This window comes from Rhamphochromis longiceps, linkage group LG7, assembly GCF_057381845.1.
Source record: "Rhamphochromis longiceps isolate RC_006_pf linkage group LG7, R_longiceps_female_GT1.1, whole genome shotgun sequence".
NCBI lineage: Eukaryota > Metazoa > Chordata > Actinopteri > Cichliformes > Cichlidae > Rhamphochromis > Rhamphochromis longiceps.
The window spans coordinates 30,597,661-30,618,135 of NC_140563.1; the positions used below are offsets into that span (position 1 = coordinate 30,597,661).

Genomic DNA, 20,475 nt, shown 5'->3' on the forward strand with positions numbered 1-20,475 from the left:
CGAAAACCTCAGTGCAACACACTTTTTTTTTTTCTCTACACAGGAACCGCATTGCCCTAATTAAAATATAAATTATTGCTGATGCCTGCTTATATAGGAAAATATTTATTTTGTACACACAGACACAAATCAGTGTTTTGAGATGACCGTATCACAAACTGCCATGATCCTGTGTTAGATGGATTCTCACACCAATGGGGCAAAAATTTCTGCTGCTGCTTGAGTAATTTTATCATTTCTGTGTGTTTTGAGTTTGAGTTTCACCTTAATATCTTTCTTATTGTCGTATTTATTTGGGTGTGCTGAGTGCATTTTGAGCCTTCACAGGAGAGCACGGTCCATTACAAGAAGCTGTTAAGCAAAGTAACAGGTGGTTTCTGGCTGTATGTTGACTTTTTTTAAAGCAGACACGTCTGGATTGTGTGTGTGAGGAAAAACACTCTCTGAAGGTTTGCTTTAACGACATTAAGTCCTGCTGCAGCACGAGCCTGTGAAGGTGAGTAACTGAAGACTGAAGTCTGTTAGGAGGCACGGAAGAGAGGGAGCCCAGAGGCCAGGACGTGGACGTGGACCCAAACACAGATTTGATCATAGGAAACAGCAGTAAGGTAAACAAGGTAAACGTAGTTTAGAAACAACGAACACGAAGCAGAGGCGGCTTGTAACTAACGTGAGGTTAGCTGAAGAACGGAGAAGACAGTGAGGGCTCCGACCTATAACGCCACAGTCGCTGGATTCTTGGCTCCCGTGAAGAGATGTTCATTTTCACATCGGAGTTTATTGAAGATTAATGTTGTTGTTGTTGTTTTTTGAGTTTTTGGTTTTTTTAAGTTTGATTCTGTCAGTTATGCCGTGCTGTGATTAAATTAGAACTGGCCTGGTGTGTAAAGTATGCCATGAACACTTTTATGCCTGAGATCATTAAAAGCGATTGAATGATTTATGAAAATATTTTTGTTCCAGCTGTTGCTTCAATTTGACCTTAACACTTAAGCTCACATCTGTGATGGGACACGAGGAGAGGATGTAAAAGTGTGTGCATATGAATGGAGCTCGCTAACTAAGCTAGCTAACATTAGCAGATCTGATGACTCCACTAAATATAATTTTTTTTTTTTAAATGAATAAATAAATAAACTAAATGGCTTTTCAGGTGATAACTTCTAGACTGCAAACTGCAGTCTAGAAGTTATCACTTGGTTGGTCTAGATTTTACTCAGGTTCAGTGATGATTTCTTTGCTTTGAACTGATTCCAGCTCTGTTTAATTACAACTATTTAAATGTTGAAGATGAATTTTAAATTTTACAGCCAAGGACAACAAAAGACTAGACTGACTTACAAAAAGTGATGCAGACATTTATTAGCAGTACACAAACTCATGCTACACAATCTGTAGTGAGAGTACCAACAGGAAGAGGCGTAGACAAGACTCCCCCATCTGAAATTGGAGGTCATTCAGCTGTAATCAACCAGTAGGTCCTGCACCATTAAACAGCTTAGTAACAACTGTTGGTTTATAATCTACAGTAATACACAGTGTATTTGTTGTCAGTCAGCTCAGTGTCTGTAAGATCTAACGTAGATTAGTTTAGCATGTTCTGTCTGAGAGATTTCTAAAAAATTCAAACGTACAGCTGTGCTATCACTTCCAGCATAAATGAAGACAGAAAATTAAACAGCAGTGACGTTTGCAGGGTTACTGAAGTTGGACTAGCTGGTATATAATTATGTGCTATGTGATCGCTAGCGACACAGCTATGTTAGCATAACATAAACACAGTGAAGCTGGAGGATGAACGCTAACCTTTTTCAACTAAATAAACGATAACACGAGGGTTCCCGATGGTTGGGGGAAAATGCAATCGCATGGCAGGATGCTGTAAACGGACCAAACTTCGGTCAGGAGAACAACTGAGATGATCCATCCACAATACAAGGTTAGTCATTAATAAACTGCAACAACATGGGAACAGAGAAGCTGCGAGAGAATTCAACATTAATTAATCAATGGTACAGAAGTGAAGGAAGCAAGAAAAATTACATGAATAAAGTCTGACTTATCTGACTGTTTTGTTTTGCTTATTGCGGCTTTTAATTCAGTGCACCTTGTGGTCCGAAAAATACAGTAATGAAAACCCAAATAAAGTACTGGTGTATAAACACTGAGGATAATAAGAGGCATGTAAAAATCAAACCAAATACTGAGCGTTCAGTCAAGTCTTCAATGTCAACACTGGAAACGGCACCAGGAGGCTTGCACTTCATCCTGTTGTTGCTGCTGAGCCGTGATTCTGTTGCCTTTTAAGTTTTCTGTAAATCAATAGACCACTGACAACAACCACTGTTGTAGAAAAAACTAGCACACCAACTATCAGTCCAACAGATCCATCTTCCTCCCATCTGTCCTCTCTGTGTCCTCCTGGTGGATCTGTAGGTGAGAAATAGGTGTGAGGGACAGGAACGTGATCACTGAAGCACAGACCAGAATCAATTTCCTCTTCAAACTGCACACACTGAACTCAAACTCACCTGAAGGAACAACACTCAGGTTGATGATATTTATGGGGTCAGTCGTCAGCCAAGTTCTCTTCATTCGAGTTGTTCCTGTCCTCTGGATAATACGACACTCATATGTTCCAGCATCACTAATCGTCACATCCTTCAGCACCAATGAGACGTCTCCATCTTTCATCTGGTTATCCTGCAGGTCCACCCGGCCCTTAAAGGATGGATCCTGGTAATCTGGATGAAGTTGGTTGTCCCGGTATAAGATCACATACTCGTCTCTCTTCAGGTCAGGCCTGCTCCACTCTACAACTGAGATCAGGATGTTATTGTTTGGAGCTCGACATGGCAGAGTGACGTTCAGTCCAGACTCAGCTGTGATGTTTTTCAGCTCTAAAAGAGGAAACAACACAAAGTAGAGGGGTTAGAGCAACCATTGTATAACTGCTTGCTTCTACAACAGCCAATCACAGTGAGGAATGAGACAGACCACTGTTGGGTCAGTGTACCGTGCCTCTGAGACTGTGCTGAGACACAGCAAACTTTGTGGCAGTGGCACATAATGATGAGACATTCTGGACGAGTTGGTTACTGTGGGGTCCAGGTATCGCCTCATGCTACAGGTAATGAAACTGACACTAGCCAAAAGCAAAACTAGTGGGAAAAAACCCAGAAAGGATGAAGAGGGAAAAATGTCCACCTTGTGGTTGCTTCATTGCCTCTCATTCTGTAACAGTCATCAACCGCAGCAAAACAATACCCGGTGGTGTACGTAAATTATGCATGATGAAGTGTTAAAATTTTGATAGATCAGTCCATAGCACCTTCTTCCAGTCTTCAGTAGTCTATCGGTGGTGTTTCATGCCACAGGCATGTCTCGTTTTCTTATTCTGACGACTTACCAATGGTTTCTTGTTGTAACTCGCTGTGCTTGAAGTTGGGAAGTCTGTCACATAAGCTGTTGACTCCCAGAAACTTGTCTGTTGATTTTTATTGTGGTCTGCCAGACCTCTTCCTGTCTGAGATTCCCCAGGTTCTGAGTGCCCTTTGATGGTGAAGGGAACTGTACCAACTAACACAGTGACTTTCTTTGCAAATTCACTGTAGGAAAGACTTTTAAACCTTATGATGAGTTGTCTGCCATCCATTGTTAATTGCTTTTTTCTTTCTTTTTCTATAGCAACACACAAATTTCTTCAGTACATTACTGCAGTACAACTGAGTACATTAAGGGTATGGTACCTCATTGTGTTCCAACACTGCATTTACAACCCCCTGCCCCCAGCAGACAGACCAGTTTGTAAGTAATCAAGAAAAATTGGGACACCTGTAGCAATTGGTAGCATCGACTTTGAAGGCTTGATCAATCTCTACTGTTGCAGAACAGCTTTAAGTTGTTAAGCTATTTCTTGTTCCCTGAAAAAGGCCTTTTTGTAGGATTCTGAAATAAAAATTTAAAAACTAGAAGAATTTGTGTTCTAAAACATTTTACTAGTAGTGTAAATCAGTGCATACAGATTACAGAACAAAACCATGCCATGGTACAATTAAATATGCAGTCCCCTCATTATAGGTTACTGTGTCTATTCAGTGCAGCCACTGCTGGCCTTTATTCTTTGAACAAAAAGCTTTATTCAATGGAGACTCATTCTGAAAACTACAGATGCTGCAGGCAGTAAAGTTCTTTGGTCTCTGTGGTCAGACATGGAGTCAAAACGTTACAAGGCCACAGACACCACCCAGCCTCGTGTTGCCTTAGCGTAGCGTAGCCTTGCTTTGTGTGTATAACAACCACCACCAGCCTCGTGTCAACACACAAAGAAACTCAGTCATTATGAAAATAATTCTTCAAGAAACAGTATTTATATGTAAAATGGGCGGATACTACTACTTCTATAAACCAAATGTGAATGTTTAAGAAATAACGCTCACCTGCAGAGACAAGCATGACAATGCTGAAAAACCACAAGAACCAGCGGAACAACGCAGATGACTCGGCAGCCATTCTTGTGCTTTCTAGATCAGCTGACTGTATTTTGTTTTATGAGTATGTTATTGTTTTCTGTTAATGCCACAGGCTACTTTAAAAACTAAAGGAATGCCAAAGTCACAAACCACGTTTTCAGCAGTGCGCCGCCATTACTGTTCAGGAAGAAACTTAGCTGAAAACGTCATCACATGGAATTTAATTTTTTTTATAGACAGCACAAGTTTAGAGCTGATGTATTTCACGTGAAAGGGTGTTTTGGGTGAGAGAAATAGCAGCCCTGAGACCTAAACTATTTTTAATTTTCTCCTAACTATTTGTAATGAGTTTATATTCCTGTCTGGCCCAACTAAGCTTCCTTTATTAACTGGAAGATGTAACACAGTTGTTACTTACTTAAAAAAATAAAAATCCTGAGTTTCAGGAGCTTAAATATTATTCACAGCTCACCTACTTTTCCATCCAGTTTTCAGAAACTGCATTAGCCTTGCATGTTTTCATGTTTCTTGGTGTATTCTAATAAGTTAAATAAAAAACAACCTGGCAGGGCAAAAGCTGCTGATAACAATTTGAACCTCTGTAAATGTGAATTCTTACCTTTTTTTAAAAATGTGTATTGTGTTAGTTTGTTCTTTATCTGAAGCTCAGGTGGTCACAACAGGAAAGTATTATCCTGATTAAGCCGGAGTCATGTTAATATATTCATTTAGTGATGGTCACAGAGCGGTCAGTTTACTGAAAATATTGTTTACAGAGATACAGAAGGTTGTTTCAAAACACTAACTGTTGCTCTGAAGAGATCTTCTTAGCTCTTCTAAATGTCACAGTGGAAAAAAACACGGAAAAACCAAAAATCTACAAGAGAATAAATCATTTGGTCATAAAATAAAGCTCATAAAATCAAGACTATAGAACTTGACTACATGCTGAAGTGGCTATTCAGCCATCTGATTCATGTTACAGCAGCTCATGAGTGAATGAACATGGTGCAATAAAAGTACTTTTAAAACTATATTTTTCCAAAAACTTGCATTTACTTGAGTGCAATTAGGGGTTGGAAGGGTGTGCAGTGGTTTTTGGAGTGTAATCATGGGGTTAGAGTGAGCAGTAATTTTACTAGTGCTCCACACTGTGCTACAACCGCTCTGTCCCCTTGTTTCTTAACTGAACCTTTAGTCTGCCTGGCTCTTGAACAACAAAGTATTTTAAAAATGTCGCAAGTTTATGTGGTGATATTCTCATGCATGAGGCAACTACGAAAACAGCAAATAAATAGACATCTGCGTCTTTTCTCCGGAAATGAACATTTTGATCCAATATAGGTAATTCATCAAGATGGCTGGAGAGAGTTTGTAGTTATATACAGTCTGTATAAATTTGGTTAATTTAACAAACATTTGTAGGGAGATGGTTGTTACTGTGAATTTACAGCAGTTACAGTGATTAGTAATAAACAGAGCCAGTGAGATTGAGTCGAGCTTGAGTAGATTTAAGAAAGTGAGTGACCTACGTGTGTCAGTTGGTTTGTGGTGTGGTTTTGATTTTTTCGGTGAGTTAGAATTTTTTGGTTTTAAAGCCAAGTTAAGAATATTCATAGTTTAATTTCCAAAACTTGCATATGATCTTCAGTCTGTAGCAGATCTACTGACTATCACCTAGCAGCTGGAGCACTCTCAAATGGAGCTCAGTCCACTACTGCCACCTGTGGCCAGGTGCCATAGCTCACGACCAGATTAACTTGAGACACACATCTGTACCTGGTTCTATCACCACATTGAGTAGAGGCTGAGTGGCTGCACTTGCATCTGGCATGTGAGTGAAGTTGGCCCCCCACCTTCGTCAAATCTAACAAAAGTGGTATCAAACGTTTGTGCTACGTTTGTGCTGCAAAATTTTTCGTTTGGGGGCCAACTTCACTCACATAAATCATGTGCATTCAAATCTACCCACAAGCATGTTGAAAGATGCAATGCCAGCAATGTGGATTGTCAAGAATTAAACCAATCATTAAGCAAAGACAACAGCGATCATTTCTTCTGTTTATTTAGCATGCATAACATTTGTAGTAGCCTTCTGTACAGTCCACGTACACTGTGTGGTATCACTTTCCGTAGCTGTTGCATTCAATCTGAAAGAAAAATTAGATTGTCAGAGTCATTCGTCTAAAGTCAGGCTGTTGAGTGAAGGAACTAAACATATCTGAATGTGCAGGTACTGCAGATTTCTGTGCAAAAGTCTTATCTGTGGATTGCTCGATGTTTTCATGTGTCCTTTAGGTGCTCCGTGTGTTTAAAGTGCAAAGGCATGCAGGTCACCTGAACTATAAGTTTTCTGTTGGTGCATCAAAGTGACATTTTACCCAGTGATGTTGAAGTAAACCATTTAAGGTGCTTCAGTCTTAGGTATTGATTTGGTTATCTTACCCACTGATCTGTTTCTGCACCCGAGCTTCTCTCACCACAGGCATGACAACTTTTTGTGGACCCCTGCCAAACTGATGTCATTAAACATTAGTCCATAATTAATGCAGCATTTTTTCGCCCCACCATTGTCAAATAGGCACAAACATTACACCGTCATTCCCTTCCAATAAGGTGATTTGGAAAAAGTTTACATACCTCACTTTCCAACTCTTTCCCAGGGGCCAAGTCAACATTCTCAGAAAATAACTTCACCATCTCCTTAGTCATCATCTTCTGGGTCACAGCAAGACTGCACCGGCGATTTCCCCTAACAGGAAGGTGGTGACACTGGTGGTGCTGATGGCCCCTCACAAGGAGCAAACAGTTCCTTCAGTTTTGCTTGGACCCTCTCTTTAGGCTGGAAGTAGTGTGTCAATTGGTCTGTGTTAATCTTGAGAGTCCTCTTTCCCTTCTCTGACACCAAGTTTTGCCCTCCGGCTTCATAATTTTAAAGGGTCCCACCATATCCAAATCCAGTTTGCCACCTTTCCTCTCTTCTTGCCTTATATTTTTCTGCAAAACAAGGTCTCCCACCTGAAAACTATCCTCCTCTCCCCTTTTTGTTTCTCTCCTGTGGATATTTTCTTGGCTGCTTTTGGCATTTTTGGTCACTTCAGCATACACCACCTCCTGAGATTTTAGGCCCTCACAAACTTCACTGAAATGATCATACAGACGCTTTCTTCTGTAATCTGCCAAAATAGAAGGACACCGAGTAACTGAAACTGGATTAAAACATTTTCCCTCAAGTGCATTATAGCATTTTACCTGCATTCCTTTGGGATCTCCAATGGATACCTTGCCTCCCTGCCGAACATGAGGAAAAGGGGGCTTTATTTTGTAGTCACCTGCTTTCTTGTTCTGAGCCCGAACATAGTCAACTGCAGAAATTTGTCCCAGCTCTTTGAGTGGTCAGTCACCAGTTTATTGAGGGATCTGAAATTTGGTAGCATGAAAAAGAAAAATATACTCAATATGCAGTTTTGTGACGTAGTTACAACATTAAATATAAAGGGCAGTACTTAACCTCTGGCTTGTGCCATTTAATTTTTCCACAAGGCCATTTGTTTGGGGATGACATGCTGAGCAGAGGCTTCTTTTGATGCCCAGAGTTTCACACAGGTCATAGATGACCTTGAAAAGTTGATCACATTAGTCATCACAGCTGAAATTACATATTTGCTTTATTTATTAATGTTGTACCTTGTGGGAAAACTCTGAGCCCTGGTCTGTTAGCAGTCTTTTAGGTGCACCTAATTTGTAAAAGAGATCAAGAATACACCGGTGCCCTCATCTGCTGTTTTACTTTTTAGTGGGTAGGACTCTGTCCATTTGGTGAAATAATCAATCATGACACAAATGTATTGATTACCGCCATTTGTTAAGGTTAGTTTACCAACAAGATCCATTCCAGTGAGCTCAAAGGGCTCTGTGAATTATGAGGAAAAAAGACAAGTGTGTTATATTATGTTTGAAGTATTTGAATAGTATCAACTATTCTGTCTGCATTACTGTAACAACTATTGGAATGTATAATTTTTTCCCTTCCCATATGGAAAAGAAATAGAAAAAACTTGCATCAGATGTGGCCTACTTCATATAGTGAATCATATAAGGCTTACATGATTTACTCATGAAAGTGGCCACTTTCATATATTGTTTTAGGAAGTATCCAAAACATACAAGTTTCATTTATATAATTTTTCTAGGGATCTTATATCTTTTTTCACTCTTGTATGCTTTTCATACAAGTTTCACAAAAGACAGATACAAACTTTATAAGATTTATATACATCCTTTCCATATGGGATGATATTGCCCTGGTTACATTGGCATTGTGGACACTGAGCAACCTAGTGACAAATAGAGTAACATTAAATTCTTAAAAACAGTCTAAATTTCTCCTTGCTTTTCATAATAATCAGCACAATGACTTATAGCTGTAGATAATATGTGTTTGTCAAAACCAACAGAGTACAAACAAAGAAAAGCACAGTAAAACACACACCTTTGTTCATGCTCATCTTGAAGAACTGTACTCACACATTTTTGAATGTCCCCTTCCATGCCAGGGAAGTAATAGTGTGCCATGATAGTCTGAGTCTTCTTCCATCCACAGTGTCCACCAAAGTGGCTGTAATGAAATATCCTTAAGCATTTCATTTGCCTCTTTGGCAGAGCAGACCACTTTCACCAAGTGCTCAGTTTTAGTTTTCTTTCCATCAAGATTAAACGTGTAAAAGCGGGAAAAAAAACAAAACAAATGAACACATGAAAGCAGAATAGTACATTCTGATAGTTTACATGAAATAATCAATTGTACTCATCATTTTTCCTGAAGGTCTCAACTCTTCTCTTAATTGTACATCTTTCTCTGCTTCTTGACCCTTCAGCAGTTGTGGAGTTTGAACTCCAGAAGCTCCCTCACAAGTTTGGGCTCCATTTCCCCCCACCTACGCCTGTCCATGTATCTATTACACCTGATAACTTACCTACTCCACTGTACCACAAACACACAGAGTCAGAAAGAAAAGAAAGCAAACCAACTGAAACACCCCAATCACTCACTTTCTTAAATCCACTCACTTTCACAAGCGCTTCTCAATCACCACCCTGGCTATAATTGCTTTCTAACCACTGTAAATTCACTGTAACTACTTTCTCCTCATAAACCCCCAAAGGTTTGTTTTACTCACCAAGCTTATATAGACTGTGTATAACTACCAATTCTCTCCAGCTGTGCTTATCAATTACCTATACTGGCTACTGGTGTTCCTAGCAAACACTACACGATTCTCCAAGGTGAGTTACACAGATGGAATATACAAAGTCCCTACCCTGTTATTTCAGTTAAAATGTGCAGAGAAAAGACTTACCTGGATGATTGAGTATGCATCAAGACATTCTTTTATTAATATTTATTAATATTAATATTTTATTATTATATTATATTATTATAATATTTTTATTTTTAATGTAAATGAGAGCGGCACAAACAGGGGGGGAGTTGACCTCTGATGACATCTAGAAATTTGTATTAATATCTTTAAAATGAATGCAGCACAAACGAAATTTTTTGCAGCACAAACATTTGATACCATTTTTATTTGATTGAAGAAGATTGGGGGGGGGGCAACTTCACTCACATGTTAATCTGGTTGTATGTTCCCTCTAATTTTTCATGTGTCCCTGAGCGGTCCCTTGGACCTCTGTGAGCAGACGCAGACAGACAGCAGACGTGTGCACTGTGGTCACGCCAGCGTCGAATCCATCCAAGTTACATGGTTTATTAAAATAATCAAATTACAGCATTTACATTTAATTAACTGCTTTAGCCCACTTACAATGGAAATTTGAAAAAATCTTGTTCATGACCTGTGTAGGATGTTAACACTATTGGAAGTAAAAATAACTTGAACTCCAATTTTGAAAGCACAACTTTCTTTCTTTCTTTTTTTTCTTTCTTTCTTTTTTTTATAAAGCTCTGACTTGTATTATGAGTCTGTGGTCTGGGAGAGAGTCCTGTAACTCTGTCTGTAAAATACAGTATATAATGACCAGTGCTGGGCAATTAATTATATAGTTACTTCTTCAAAAAAGTTACTGAGTTTTCCAAACAACGTTTTTTTGCAGCTGTTTACCTAAAAATGCAGCCAAGGCGTTTTTTAAATAAACATTTCAAACTATTTACAGAACAATCAGCTGTTCTGCATCAAATTTGATGCCACACAAATTATTTGTGACACTCCAAAAAATCATTTCTGTCCACTATGAGATAAAGGAGAACAACAGCCTGATACCTGCAGGCCTGACAACAGGACATGTATCACTCCTGTAACACCTGTAACATTCAGCAGTCGCCTCATTGTTCTGACACACACAACAAAACTATTGACTACACTACACACTAACTACACAACAAAACACACTAACTACGCAAGATTAGCGCTAAACGTCGCAAATCTCTCACATCTCAAAACACCGCCGTCACTCGTAAAACTTCCCCCTCCCTAAACAACTAAATGCTATGTTGCCATATCATTTTTTTGATTGGTCGACATGGTGCATTTTTCGGTCAATAGGAAAGGGTGGTTTTGGTTTTCTTTTTGCTCACAGGCTTTCGAGCGTTTTCCTTATAAAACGCCGTTTCTTCCCGCAGTAAATATAAACAACGACAGTATTCAGGAAGAAAACCAAACATTACATATAATTTTATCATAACTCTGGTTTTACGTGGCCTATCAACACAATTTAAAAACTGGTATAAAGTCCACACTTTTTCCGTCACAAAAAGCCAGTGTATATAATGATGTGAAATATGTGATCGCTAGCGACTCAGCTATGTTAGCATAATATAAACAGCTGGAGGATGAACACTAACTTTTATCCACTCCATGGCTACTCTTCGCCTGTCTGTTAGTCTCCCTTCGGTGGTAACTAGGTTCTGCATTAAATCTTTGCTTTTTCCATGTGAGATTTTGGATTCCGTTTGATTTTTGTTTGTGCAATTAGTGATCAGCATTCGGCAAGGTAGTCTGTTGCCTGCCTGTCCTCTTGCTTGATTGCCTCTCTCCCTTGGATTCCCTCCAAAGACACCTCTTCCCCTCTAAGCTCTACGGTCCTGCTCTGCCTGTAAGCCTCGGCAATTAATGCAGTCTAGCTGTCTCGCTCCGGGTAACCTGAAGCTGTGTCCAAATTCATGGGCTGCATCCTCCTGAGGACCCGGCCTTCGCGGTCTACGTGAGTCGGGTCCTCAGAAGGTCGGGTAGGCCGGAAGTAAACGGCTGGGGAAATTGGACGGTCTAGCCGTCTGATTAGCGTCACCGCTGTCTCGGTGGAGTTTAATAAACTCGGCCATCTGCTCCTTGCTATCTAAAATATAACAGGACACTGGCGTAAATTCTCGACCGTCTCACACTTCTGTTTAATCATTTTTCTGTTTGACTTTTATTGAGCGGTGTAAAAACCAAGGAGGAACCCACCCGGGGGATTAATAAAGTTTTATTTTATCTAATCTAATCTAATAACTTTAATCTCAGCCAAACCGATTTACTCACGAACAAATAAAACACTGAAAAAACCCAAACAATAACATTTTTAGGTTGTCTAAGTGACTTATATATTATGTTTAACCTGAGTAGCGAAAGGCCGCGGTGATCTGAAAATGATGTGCTGGGAGTTGTGCCATTCTCGGCGGCTTCAGTGACCCTCGAGCTCCCGGCTAGCTATCGAGCTGGTGGGTAGCAGACGTCTCCGAAAACGTCGAAGCGCTTTTGCAAATATGCGATATCTTGATAAATCAAGCAGATATTTGAAGTTTACACACCCACATTCTCGCCTGAAAATATGTTAAAAGTTTATTTTGTGACCCAGAAAGATTAATAAGAGTAATTTTAAAACTTGGTAGAAAACTGGAGTTTGTCTGGGCCGCGCTATGAATTCTGGGATATGGTAGGCCACTAAGGACACACCCGACCCATCCTTCAAATTTGGGGAAAAGGAGGACGCATTTGTCGGCTGCATTCGGAGGAGTCTACGAATTTGGACAGCCTTCGGCACATCGCTGTGACGTAATCGGTCTACAAATGCGTCCTCAGGAGGATGCAGCCCATGAATTTGGACACAGCTTGAGTGCTATTAATTGTGTCTCCCCTTTCTCTTGAAGTTCCCCCATGGGCGCCGCGCTCCTCATTTTCCCCCAAAGCGTGAGCCTTAGTCTTTCGTTCCCCCGACTTCGTTAAAGATTCATGAGTTAATCAATAAATCTGTACATATTTTGGAGTTTTGAGTCTGCTTTTTGGGGTCCAATTACCTGTACACTCTGTGATCCGTGACATAGTCATTAATATACTGCTGCATGAGCTGGGCTGTTGTAGCATCGTAAGGTTTTAAAAACTAAGCTTTAAAATGAATAGCGGTAATAAAAACGGAGAGAGGCCGACGGAGATCACTGCCTTTTTTTAGGGGTTTGTTCAGATTAAATACTGCAAGATACAAAGAATTAAAAAATGTTAAAAACACAACACCCTTAATAAACACAGAGTAGTTTCGACCCGGAAGCAGGTACGTCATCACCTGCCGGAGCAGGGGTTTGAATTTGATTTTGGATTTAACAGGATGCCAGTGAAGAGAGTGGCTTTCTAGTCCCTGTCAGTACTCTTGCTGCAGCATTTTGGATTAACTGAAGGCTTTTCAGGGAGTTTTTAGGCCATCCTGATAATAATGAATTACAGTAGTTCAGCCTAGAAGTAATAAATGCATGAACTAGTTTTTCAGCTTCACTCTGAGACAGGATATTTCTAATTTTAGAGATATCATCATCATCATCTTCTTCTTCTTCTTCTTCATCATCATCTTTATTTATAAAACACTTTAAAACAACCACAGCATATGCAAAGTGCTGTACATTGGAATATAATAATAAAATTACATAAAATATAATTAAAAGCCAAATAAAGTTTTAAAAAAAAAAGGTCAAATAAATAATTAGTTAGCTTGTCTTGCATTTAAATTAGTTGTTAACTAAGTCTCCCTGAGGTCAGAAGCCAAAGAATAAAAATGGGTTTTAACACGTGTTTTAAAAGCGGACAGTGAAGGGGCCTTTCTAATGTGCAAGGGCAAGTTATTCCATAATTTAGGAGCAAGGATAGAAAAGGCCCTGTCCCCTCTGAGCTTCCTCCTGGATCTCAGTCCTTCCAGGAGCAACTGGTCAGCTGACCTACGAGACTGACAGGGTGTGTAAGGATGAAGAAGCTCAGAGAGGTAAGGCCGGGCCAAGATTGTTAAAGCGTTTAAAAACAAACATAAGAATTTTAAAATGTTTGTACACAGGCAGCCAGTCCAGTGAGGCAAGCACAGGGGTTATATACTCTCTCTTATGCTCTTTTTTATATTGTGCAATTGAAAAAAGCAGTCCTACATATTTATTTAATATGTGCATTGAAGGACATATCCTGGTCAGAAATGACTCCAAGGTTCCTCACAGTGTTACTGGAGGCCAAGGTAATGCCATCCAGAGTAAGAATCTGGTTAGATACCATATTTTTGAGATTTTCATGGCCGAGTACAATAAACTCAGTTTGATCACCGTTAAGAAGCAGAAAATTAGAGGTCCTCCAGGTCTTTGTCTTTAGACATTCCTGAAGTTTAACTAACTGGTGTGTGTTATCTGGCTTCATGGATAGAGCTGGGTGTCATCTGCATAGCAGTGAAAATGTATGCTATGCCTTCTGATGATACCGCCTATGGGAAGCATGTATAATATAAATTGAAGGAAGAAGAATGCCTTGGTGTTATTCAAAAAAAACAAAACAGAAAAGAACATAACAGCTGTCTTGAACTAACGTTAGTGTAGAGACGTCCCTAATAGAGCTAATAGATGAGGGGCTGCTGGAGGTCACACATTAGCTGGACCAACCTGGAGAGTCACCAAAGCCAAGGAGGTCATACACAATGAACATAATCAACTTTTTGGGATAATTGAAAGTGGTTTTAAAATGGGAGCTGTTTCAGAGGCAGTCAGCAGCAGAATGATAAGCAGAATGAGTCCAGGTCCTGCTGGGATTCAGAAAAACCTCCGGATCTGAGTCCTGATGCAAGATCCAGACCCTGTGGAGGTCTTTCTGTTTGAGTGCAGCAGGGCCGGGTTTCTCTCTCCTCCCGCCTCCTGATGGTGTCTCTCTCCCAGCCTGCAGGGCGGGTGAAGGTCAGTCGGGGGTGGGAGGAGGGTTGTTGAGTCGGCTTTTGTTCTGCTGCCTTCAGCTGTCCAATCAGCAGCGTGTGAGTACAACCGATTTGTGTATATTACCCACAATGCCTCCGTGTGTCTCACAGGCTCAAAGTGAAAGCAGAGAATGAGGAACAGACTCAGACTGGCGCTCTCTGAGCCTCTGTGTCTTCTTACAGATGTATAACCGACCCAGCAGCACCCAGACGTGTTTCTGCTGCAGTTTCCCATCAGTTTAAACGCAGTTTAAGCCTCTTCCCACTGTAACCGTGACTCAGACAGCTTCCGTGACGGAGGGCTTTAAATAGCTCCCGGGTCCTTGGAGCTGTCGTGTTACTTCGGTAGCACATATACTAAAATTGGAACGATACAGAGAAGATTAGCATGGCCCCTGCGCAAGGATGACACGCAAATTCGTGAAGCGTTCCTCATTTTCCCTTTTAAAAACACGCACAAAATCTGTGTTTAATCATTCTTTAGCTGACTGACAGTAGAGTTAAATCAAGAAGGAAGTGCCTCTGACTCCGCCCCCTGGTGGTAGAGAGTCTAATTAGTGTGTGTTATCTGGCTTCATGGATCGATAAAGTTGGGTGTTATCTGCAGATCAGTGAAAATGTATTCTGTACCTTCTAATGATACTGCGTAAGGGAAGTTTGTGTAAGGCAAAAATTAAAAACATCACAGGAGGCGCCGCTGGAGGTCACACATTAGCTGGACCAACCTGGAGAGTCAGCACTTGCTCCTTTTGTTGGACGTTTTAAGCTCATAATGGATGTCATATTGACGAATGGAGGCCATTCTGAGAGTTCACGTGTTTGTCCTGCTACAGCCCTTAATGTGAGATTTTTCACATTAAGGGCTGTAGCAGGACAAACACGTGTTGGTGTTGGAGTCAGACACAATATTAAAATATGTCATTCTTTATGTTAAATTTGATACAAGTATATACATTCATTCTTCTGTATTTACTGTCATTAAAACACACAGTTGACCTGAGTTGTACTTCAACTTGGGCAGGACTTTCATTTTGAAGGAAATCCCCTCCATCACCACCACCACCCTACCTGTGGATGGACAGAGATCATGACCAGAGATACTGTGAGTGTTACCCAAACAGAGAAAATCTGATTTTCATACATTTAAAGATTTTCAAGACTCGCTGAATCCAAATATACGCAGAGATGAAGTTTGTTTCCTCTGCTGTCTGAGTCAAAATGAATGACATGAGTGTTGAGATGAATTCCTCAGCAGGCTGCAGTGGCCCTGAGGAGTAAAACTGGGGGGTGTTTTTCCACAACCATCTATGGATTACCTTATATTTTAATTACCTTTCAAAGTAAATTCCACAGAAGAAAATAAAGATAAAAAAAGAGAAGTGGCTCCTGTGTGCGCCAGACTCCATTCAATATTTAGGTAAATTACTGTGTCCTTGGTTTCCAACCAAGAAAGTGAGTTTTATAGCAACTCCAAAGTTGTGCTTGAATTATGCAGGGAGGTTTAATAAATTCAACAATGGATGTTGGTTACAGAGAATTTCTCCTCAGCAGAGCTGTGCAGCCCTCATGTAGCATCCCAACCGAAAAACTCAAATAAAAAAAACAAAAACATGAAGGTCAAGTATTCCCCACAGTGTGAGCCGATTTTCTCAGCAGGATGTGTACCTCTGCTTAGAATAATGTTCGAAGCCGTATTTCACAAATGTACAAGTTTGTCTTTTGTGAATTAAGCAGATTCTGTAGAGAAAGAAACTAGACTCATTGACCGCAATCCTCATTCAATGTTCTTAACGGTGGTGGAAGAAATGGAAATCATTGATATTGTTGGGAAATCACAAACAAAAAACTCTACAGACTCTGACGACATTGATATGGAAATCGTTAAGAGAGTGATAGAGGGCATTTCCAAACCCTTAACACACATTTGCAATTTGTCCTTACAAACTGGTGCATTCCCAAAACAAATGAAAACAGCTAAAGTAACACCACTGTTTAAAAATGGTGACAGACACCAATTCACAAATTATAGGCCTGTCTCTCTACTTTCTCAGTTTTCAAAAATACTGGAAAAAGTCTTTAGTAATAGACTTGACAAATTTATAGATAAACACAAAATAATAACGGATAGTCAGTATGGTTTCAGATCAAATAGATCAACATCATTGGCATTAATGGAACTGATCGAAAATATCACCAACAATATAGATAAAAGACAATGTATAGTTAGTGTATTCATTGACCTAAAAAAAGCTTTTGACACAATTAATCATGACATATTACTTGATAAACTGGAGTACTACGGCATTAGAGGAGTGGTGTTAGAATGGGTAAAGAGTTATTTGAGAGACAGGCAGCAATTTGTGAAAATTGGGGAATATCAATCAGAGTGTATGGACATTGTTTGTGGAGTTCCGCAGGGGTCAGTATTGGGACCAAAGCTGTTTATCCTCTATATCAATGATATATGCAGAACATCAGATATACTACAGTTTATTCTATTTGCAGATGATACAAATATTTTTTGTGCTGGAGAGAACTTACATCAGCTTTTGGAAATTGTCACACAAGAAATGATTAAACTGAAAACATGGTTTGATAGAAATAAGCTATCATTAAATTTGGAAAAAACTACATTTATGTTATTCGGAAATTGTAAAAAAGATGCAGGAGCAAAATTATTAGTAAACAATGTTGAAATAGAGCAAGTTTCGGATACAAAATTTCTGGGTGTGATAATAGATAACAAAATCTGCTGGAAACCTCACATAAAGCATATACAAGCCAAACTCTCAAGAAGCATCTCCGTACTAAGTAAAGTTAAATATTTTTTGCCTTCCAAATCACTCCGGGTACTTTATTGTTCACTTATATTGCCATATTTGGAATACTGTGTGGAAATTTGGGGAAACACATATAAAACTGCACTTCAACCAATATGTAAAATTCAAAAAAAAGCAATCAGGATGATTAATAAAGCAGGATTTAGAGACCATACTAACATCATGTTTTTGAAATTAAAAATACTGAAGTTTATGGATCTTATAAAATATAAAACTGCAAAAATTATGTACAAGGCCAGATACAATACGTTACCAGGAAATATACAGAGGATGTTCTATGACAGAGAAGGAGACTATGAATTGAGGGGGAAATTGAATCTAAGGATTCTTAAAGCACGGTCAAAGGTTAAAACCTTTTGTGTCACTATTTATGGGGTAAAACTGTGGAATAGTTTTACTATAGATCTACAGCAATGCTCAGGAATTAGTAAGTTCATGAAAAAACTTCGAAAACTGATTTTGGAAGAATATGATACCGATAAAGATGATCACCCATTGTATGTATAAAAATATCAAATTATATCCAAATTATATCAGTCACGGTAGCCAAGTTTATATAGGTTCTCCTCGTGTATCGTGTGGAGTATGTGATGATGGGAATTAGGTGAATTATGTGGGATCAATAAGATGTTGAGCAGGGGTAGGAATTAATAAGTATGTTCATACTTCTTCCTACTCCTTTTCAGACCAAACATTGTTACATTATGTCAGACGATTTTGTTTTATTTTATTATATATTTTTTGTTTATCTGAACACATACGTGTGTGTGTGTATATCTACATATATATTCGTATCTGTAAATGAAAATATATGTAGTGTGTATATATTGTTTTTTGTTTTATATGTCTGAAACAAATAAAGATACAATACAATACAATACAAGCATGTTAATCTGCAATAATAAAGGTGTTTTTTCTGACCTACATTTCAAACTTAAAACCATCATTTTAACCGTTCAGTTCTCCAAACTTTAGTGAAGCTGGGCTAAAGCCGTTCACCATCACCTGTCCTCCTTAAGATGGGAGATTGTGGGAAGAAACCCGTTATAAGCCTGAAAGTCTGATCAATATTTTATTCTGGATTTGTAGGTTGACCCGACTGGTTTACTCCGTGGTGTCATGAGTCATCTTTGTGACCTTGTTAATGATTTGATCAAAGTAATTTATACTTTTAATGGACATCTGTGATGTGGCTGATTTCCTCCTTTCGCACTCCCACTATGCAGCTTGCAGTCAGACAGCGATGCCCTGAGATTGCTAAATATTACAATTTTTATACGGAGTCTGGTGAGGTCTGTCGTCTTAAATCAGAGACTCTTATATCTCAGTGTCGCCTTTGTGTGGCAGGTTGGTGGAGCTGCAGGTTTTGTTTTTATCATTTAAACAAAAGCAGACTTCCTCCTTCAGTTTAACGCAGGAAAATAAAGACAGCAAAGCAGATTTTAGTCCACACATACACTTAATGTTCAGAGGCAGCATTCAGTATAACAATAATTAAGAGAGGTTTTAAAATAGAGGCCAGATCAGGAGCTGTTTCAGAGGCAGTCAGCAGCAGAATGAGTCCAGGTCCTGCTGGGATTCAGAAAAATCTCCATATCTGAGTCCTGATGCAAGATCCGGACCCTGTGGAGGTCTTTCTGTTTGAGTGCAGCAGGGCCGGGTTTCTCTCTCCTCCCCCCTCCTGATGGTGTCTCTCTCCCAGCCTGCAGGGCGGGTGAAGGTCAGTCGGGGGTGGGAGGAGGGTTGTTGAGTCGGCTTTTGTTCTGCTGCCTTCAGCCGTCCAATCAGCAGCGTGTGAGTACAACCGATTTGTGTATATTACCCACAATGCCTCAGTGTGTCTCACGGGCTCAAAGTGAAAGCAGAGAATGAGGAACAGACTCAGACTGGCGCTCTCTGAGCCTCTGTGTCTTCTTACAGATGTATAACCGACCCAGCAGCACCGAGACGTGTTTCTGCTGCAGTTTCCCATCAGTTTAAACGCAGTTTAAGCCTCTTCCCACTGTAACCGTGACTCAGACAGCTTCCGTGACGGAGGGCTTTAAATAGCTCCCGGGTCCTTGGAGCTGTCGTGTTACTTCGGTAGCACATATACTAAAATTGGAACGATACAGAGAAGATTAGCATGGCCCCTGCGCAAGGATGACACGCAAATTCGTGAAGCGTTCCTCATTTTCCCTTTTAAAACACGCACAAAATCTGTGTTTAATCATTCTTTAGCTGACTGACTGTAGCTCCTGTGCGCGCCAGACTTCGTTCAATATTTAGCTAAATTACTGTGTCTTTGGTTTGTAATCAATAAAGCGAGTTTTATATCAACCCCAACGTTGTACATGAATTATGCAGGGGGGGGGGGGGGGTTAATAAATTCGGCGATGGTTGTTGGTGACAGAGAGTTTCTGCTCTGCAGAGCTTTGCAGCCCTCATGTAGCATCCCAGCCGAAAGTCTGAAATAAAAAACATGAAGTTCAAATATTTCCCACAGTGTGAGCCGATTTCCTCAGGAGGTTGTGGAGCTAGAATAATATTTGAAGCCGTATTTTGCAAATGTACGAGTTTGTCTTTTGTGAATTAATACAGAGCATGTTCATTTGCTGTAATAAATGTGTTTTTTCTGACCTACATTTCAAAATTAAAAGCACAATTTTTAACTGCCCAGTTCTTCAAATGTTAGTGAAGCTGGGCTAAAGTCTTTCACAGTCACCTGTCCTCCTTCAGGCGGGGATTGTGGGAAGAAAACCGACGTCTACTGAGCTTGGAAAGAAAAGCGTCTGGACTTCTTTAAGTTGCTTGAAGACGTTTCACCTCTCACCCGAGAAGCTTCTTCAGTTCTAGGGTCACATGGTGGAGAGTCCAGAAGAAAACCGACATAAACCTGAAAATCTCACAAATATTCTACGCCGGTTTGTAACCTGGTCCAACTAGTTTAGTGCAGGCTGTCATGAGTCATCTTTGTG

General features: G+C 39.8%; 1 protein-coding gene, 1 long non-coding RNA gene and 2 other non-coding genes across 4 annotated transcripts; 2 read left to right on the forward strand and 2 right to left on the reverse strand.

The window, feature by feature from the left end:
• Positions 1–1,462: 1,462 nt before the first annotated feature.
• Positions 1,463–4,512, reverse strand: LOC146665592 (coxsackievirus and adenovirus receptor homolog). The gene is made up of 3 exons (XM_085410948.1): positions 4,440–4,512; positions 2,532–2,900; positions 1,463–2,430 (listed from the first exon to the last, which is right to left on the reverse strand). The coding sequence occupies exons 1-3, from the start codon at positions 4,510–4,512 to the stop codon at positions 2,264–2,266; spliced, it is 609 nt and encodes a 202-aa protein (XP_085267074.1). The 3' UTR covers positions 1,463–2,263.
• Positions 4,513–6,527: 2,015 nt separating this feature from the next.
• Positions 6,528–9,638, reverse strand: LOC146665593 (uncharacterized). The gene is made up of 3 exons (XR_014912397.1): positions 9,000–9,638; positions 6,918–6,988; positions 6,528–6,622 (listed from the first exon to the last, which is right to left on the reverse strand). It is a non-coding gene; the product is annotated as an uncharacterized LOC146665593 (long non-coding RNA).
• Positions 9,639–15,012: 5,374 nt separating this feature from the next.
• On the forward strand, positions 15,013–15,118 carry LOC146665594 (U6 spliceosomal RNA). The gene has a single exon (XR_014912877.1). It is a non-coding gene; the product is annotated as a U6 spliceosomal RNA (small nuclear RNA).
• Positions 15,119–19,589: 4,471 nt separating this feature from the next.
• LOC146665595 (U6 spliceosomal RNA) lies at positions 19,590–19,695 on the forward strand. Its single transcript, XR_014912884.1, has one exon. It is a non-coding gene; the product is annotated as a U6 spliceosomal RNA (small nuclear RNA).
• Positions 19,696–20,475: the final 780 nt, after the last annotated feature.

Coding starts and splice junctions, on each gene's coding strand:
- LOC146665592 (XM_085410948.1), bottom strand. CDS start 4,512: ATGGCTGCCGAGTCATCTGCGTTGTTCCGCTGGTTCTTGTGGTTTTTC. Junction 2,901..4,439: donor TGTCATGCTTGTCTCTGCAG/GTGAGCGTTATT, acceptor TTCCTCTTTTAG/AGCTGAAAAACATCACAGCT. Junction 2,431..2,531: donor CCTGAGTGTTGTTCCTTCAG/GTGAGTTTGAGT, acceptor TCTCACCTACAG/ATCCACCAGGAGGACACAGA.